Below are 5,056 nucleotides of genomic sequence, written 5' to 3' on the forward strand. Positions count from 1 at the left end.
TTTCGATATCCGTGGTGGGCAGAGCACAGATAGCCCAATGTGTAGCTTTGTGTTAATTACAAACAAACAAACAAAAGCTTTTGTAACATTTAAATTTTCACTTTCTGCCTTGTGCATTCCAGACTTCATATTTCATTCATGCAATATTTTAACTAGTAAAATAATAATATCAAATATTTTCACATGTAAAATAAGAATATCAAATATTTTGACTAGTAAAATAAGAATATCAAATATTTGAACTAGCAAAATATGAATATCAAATATTTTACTAGTAAAATAAGAATATTAAACATTTTACTAGTAAAATAAGAATATCAAATATTTTTATTAGTAAAATAAGAATATGAAATATTTTACTAGTAAAATAAGAATATTAAATATTTGAACTAGTAAAATAAGAATATTAAATATTTTAACTAGTAAAATAAGAATATTAAACATTTGCTAGCAAAATAAGAATATGAAATATTTTACTAGTAAAATAAGAACATTAATATTTTTACTAGTAAAATAAAAATATTAAATATTTCTACTACTAAATAAGATTATTTAATATTTTAATTAGTAAAATAAGAATGAATGTGAGAAAAATTATTCTTGAGTTTTGAAGATTGATAAAAATCAATTTCTACATCAAAATGAGAAATAATTATTGAAAGTAAGAAAAAATGAAAGCGTTTGTTTGTAATTAAGCACAGAGCTACACAATAGGCTATCTGTGCTCTGCCCATCACGGGTATCAAAACCCGATTTCTAGTGTTGTATGTCCGCAGATATACTGCTGTTTCACTAGGGGGTAAATCAAAGAGAAAATGAAATCCGACACGACAAAAATGGATTAAATACGCATTCGCATTGTTAACGTTTCATTTTATCTAGAAAGGCTTTTTTATAATTATTAAGGAAAAGAAGATTAAAATGAGTCTTATAATGAAACAAAACAGGGTCATTACTAGGATCAGTCGAATTATATTTTTTATTTAACTTTAGCCCATTAGTTGAAAACCAAATGTACTTAATTAATATGCTAAAAAGATAAGATCCCCATCATTCGATGGAAACGCACAGGAATAATCAAATTACATCAATAAACTATCAGTACCAGGCTGCTGTTTCAACCCCAAAATGATGTACTGATAAAAAAAGGTGAGATGTTTAGTATATAAAACATATTGTGAGAAAAGATATACCAATAATAACATGGATACCACGAAAACCTGTTGAAACAAAAAATATCGTTCGTAGGCTGAATCGGCGATTGAAAATGGTACTTCTCAATATCATGACGTGTGAAGTTCAGTGGAGTATAAAATTATTAGTTCTGGTGCTGATAAAGATTGTTTACTGTGGTTCTGCGGATGAGCTCATGTAGTTACATCCCCTGATGGGAGAAGAATTGCAGTATTTAGTAAAGGGATTTGGAATGGGTTAAATGGAAGATTTCCCGTGTATGGTCTTAAAGACCCATTTCAATACTTGGGGATGTATTCCATAAAAAAATGCTCATAAGAATGAAGTTACTATAGATGTAAGACTACCTTGGAATGTTGACTCTTGCGCAATGTCTCGTCATTAGTGGATTATTTTAAAAATTAATATAATAAATCCAACCTATAATAAGCTATAATAATCCAATGATTGATTAAATTGTTAAAATTAAGGCTTTAGCTCTCCTGGTAAAGATCAAGGGTTTTGGTCTACTATATAAAATAGGTGAGTATAACTAATCATTAGTGAATTTCGCTACTGTCCCAAGAGGACCACAAAGATGTAAACTTGGATAAATGCGTCTGCTATTTCTAGAATTAAATTAATATAATGTTTTGAGTTAATGAAAATGGCAAAATTGTTGTTAGGAAAGATGTAACTGCATTGTTTCTCAAGAGAGTTAGATTAGGAAAAAAGTTGCCCCAAGCTTTTTAAGATGATAGAAGAATGGAGAATTCTTTGTTTAGTTTATTAGAAATTTTTATAATAATTATTTGTGATTGTAATAGGATTATTCAGAATAACTGTGACAAAAATAGCACCACTAAGATTGTTCGAATTCAATTTAAAGATAAAGATCGGTATTTTTCGGGGATTTTTAAAGGTATATTTACTGGAAGGATTAAAAAAGTTTCAATATAATATAATTGTTGGGAAAAAGTGATAAGGAATAATGTAATAGTTATTCGAGCTCAGTTTAAAGGGATGTCTGAGGAATTAAAAGGTACTTTGAAGTTAATTTCAACTTGATCAAACGGGTGTTATTTGTTATCTACCCTTTTTGTTGAAGAGACGATTCTACTACTTACTGACTGAAGAGACCAATACTTTCTTTCAGTCATCTAGAGATACAGTTATTGAATTTATTCATTTCATAAATATTAACACTTTCTACAACAATATATATGAAACTGTGATTTTCTCTACAAATCTCTGAGCATTGGCTATAAAAGAATCCTGAACGATTAGTTATAATCGAAGCCTGGAATTGTATCAACTTTTATATCTAAGGCAGTAATCATTAAATCATGCTGTGATTATTATTCAAACTTGAATGTTTATTGGATGAGTATTGTGGATGATAACATCTAGACTATTTGTGAAGTCTAAGTATTTGTATCAATGTTGAATAATTGTTTTTACTCTTAACACAGAGTTATTGATTTTAACTATTAAATATAGAGGACGTATCGAGGAAATAGAAATAAAAATTGTAATTAGGGCTAAGATGATTGTTCAAAATATTTACATTTCTTGTCTTTCTAGAATTATTCAGTTGGTAAATTAATTGATAATAATGTCGGTTATTGTATATCCAACTAAAGTCGTGGTAAGAGTTGGAATAATTACTGTCTGGTCATGAAAGAAAGTCATTTCTTCCATGTTAGGGGAAGCTCTGTCTTGAAAAAGGAAACGAGATCAAGTTACCATAACCTTATTAGTTAATATGCTGACTTGATGTATAGATTTATAACACTGAAGGAATGTTATGCTGTCATCCCACTGAAGATGGAAGATGATCAGAAAACGACTGGTCAGTTTCATATGGCGAAAATAAAGCCTATAACAGCAATAAAAGAGAGTAAAGAATCTAAAGAGAAAACTACATGTCATGTTATAAAAATGTATGTTGTTGAATCCCCTCGACCCTAGAAAACATTGTGGGAAGAACGTAACATTAACTCTAATAAATATTACTGAGAAATGGATTTTTATTCAGTTGGATATATTGCTCTTCAGAGAAATATAAGAAACCAGTGTGTTACTTTTGCTAAAATAGCAGATATTGATAAAACGTAGTGAGCTACAAAGTAACAGGTGTAAAATGATGAATTAGCTAAAACTACCTCCTGTAAGACCCCAAATAGGAAAACAAACCCCGAGACTCGCATGAAATGTGAGAATCGTGTAATGTAGCTAGTCATTTAAGGATATTGAAACCAGTGGTAACAGCAATAATATCAGTGGCTGTAGTGAAGTGTGGCTGTGAATACATGGTTAGCTCAAAGTACAAAACCTAACATGCAAGTAGCTGGTATAGCTTAAATCATACCCAGGGTGCCAAAAGATTTCATTTCTTGTGGCTAACAATGTGAGAGATTCTTCCAAGTCCGGGAACAGTCAAGATATAAGCTTCAAGATGTACAAAAAATAAAAATATATGTTGGTATAAAACTGGATTTCCTCCCCAGATCTGTTATAAATGTAGTAGAAACCCCTCCTCCTAGATCTAATAAAGATATAATTAAAAAAAAATGCTTTAATTTTCACTGATTGTACAACTAGAGGATTTCGTTCAAGGACATTCATATATTATTTATAATTGTTCTTACGGAATTAAGGATACCTAAGATAGAGGACACTCTTGCTAGATGGACTGAGAAGACTACTAATTCTATTGAGTGGGCAATGTCAGATGCAATGTTCATCTATTTTTCTACTGCTGCAGGAGCATAATAAAAGATGAAATGATGTGGTAGTAATCAGAATCATATGTCATTTAGTCGTGAGAAAGCTATATCTGGAACATCAAATATTATACGTACTAATGGCTTTCCAAATCTTCCAATTATTACTGGTGTTACTATGAAAAAAATATGACGAAAGCGTAATTTCTTACGATCACATTGTAAGGCTGTGATACAGATTGCCTCAATTCAGCTCGAATTAGATTCTCGAGGTAGTCCCATCTATGGCAACTCAGATACCAAAATAAAATAAAATAAAAATACGATAACAAATTATATATATTGTTCAAAAGTTTTGTGATTTCTTGTATAAAATCATCGCGATAAAATAACTAAATTATACGTTGTAGGTTAATGGTTGATATCCTTCTTGTAGTTGTTTAATAAAAATATTAGATTCCAAGCCTAATGATATATTTTGATATATAAAAGTTTAAGTTTAAAATACTTATTTTTTTAAAACTTTGAAGGGTAATAGTTTAACTTAATGATATATTTTGATATATAAAAGTTTAAGTTTAAAATACTTATTTTTTAAAACTTTCAAGGGTAATAGTTTAATATATGTTAACTACAGTTAATTAAGTCATTAATATTTTTGAGAGCATAATGCCGAATATTGAATCAGATGTTGTGAACCATTTAATTTGTTGTTAATCATTTTTTTTATATTAAAATTGATTAGTATGAATAGAAAATCTGGAGAGTAGAAGTAAAGATTAATTACATCTCAAGCAATGAGATTTAAATACATTAAAATTCTTGTTGTTCGTGAAGTTATGGAGATGATTATTCATTTGGGTAAAAATCTGTAAAAAAAGAGGCTTACCCCCTGGAGACAGTAAATTAATTATAATTAACGACATTATTTGTTTATGATTATTCAAAGTTAGTTAATATGTTTGTTTGTAATTAAGCACAAAGCTACACAATGGGCTGCCCCCAATGGCATAGCGATATGTCTGCGGACTTACAACGCTAGAATCCGGGTTTCGATACCCGTGGTTGGCAGAGCACAGATAGCCCATTGTGTTTTTTGGTTTGTTTGTAATTAAGCACAAAGCTACACAATGGGCTGCCCCCAATGGCATAGCGAT

General features: G+C 29.8%; 1 protein-coding gene across 1 annotated transcript in view; it reads right to left on the minus strand.

Annotated features, from left to right (window-relative positions):
- Nucleotides 1-1,746: 1,746 nt before the first annotated feature.
- LOC106469277 (cytochrome c oxidase subunit 2-like) overlaps nt 1,747-5,056 on the minus strand; it is a 4,142-nt gene continuing 832 nt past the window's right edge. The window contains exons 2-4 of the mRNA XM_022397751.1: nt 2,812-2,891; nt 2,380-2,473; nt 1,747-1,802 (exon numbers count right to left, since the gene is read on the minus strand). Coding sequence (XP_022253459.1) covers nt 1,747-1,802; nt 2,380-2,473; nt 2,812-2,891 — 230 coding nt within the window. The remainder of the gene's footprint in view (nt 1,803-2,379; nt 2,474-2,811; nt 2,892-5,056) is intronic.

Source organism: Limulus polyphemus, unplaced genomic scaffold (assembly GCF_000517525.1).
Source record: "Limulus polyphemus unplaced genomic scaffold, Limulus_polyphemus-2.1.2 Scaffold3391, whole genome shotgun sequence".
Lineage (NCBI taxonomy): Eukaryota > Metazoa > Arthropoda > Merostomata > Xiphosura > Limulidae > Limulus > Limulus polyphemus.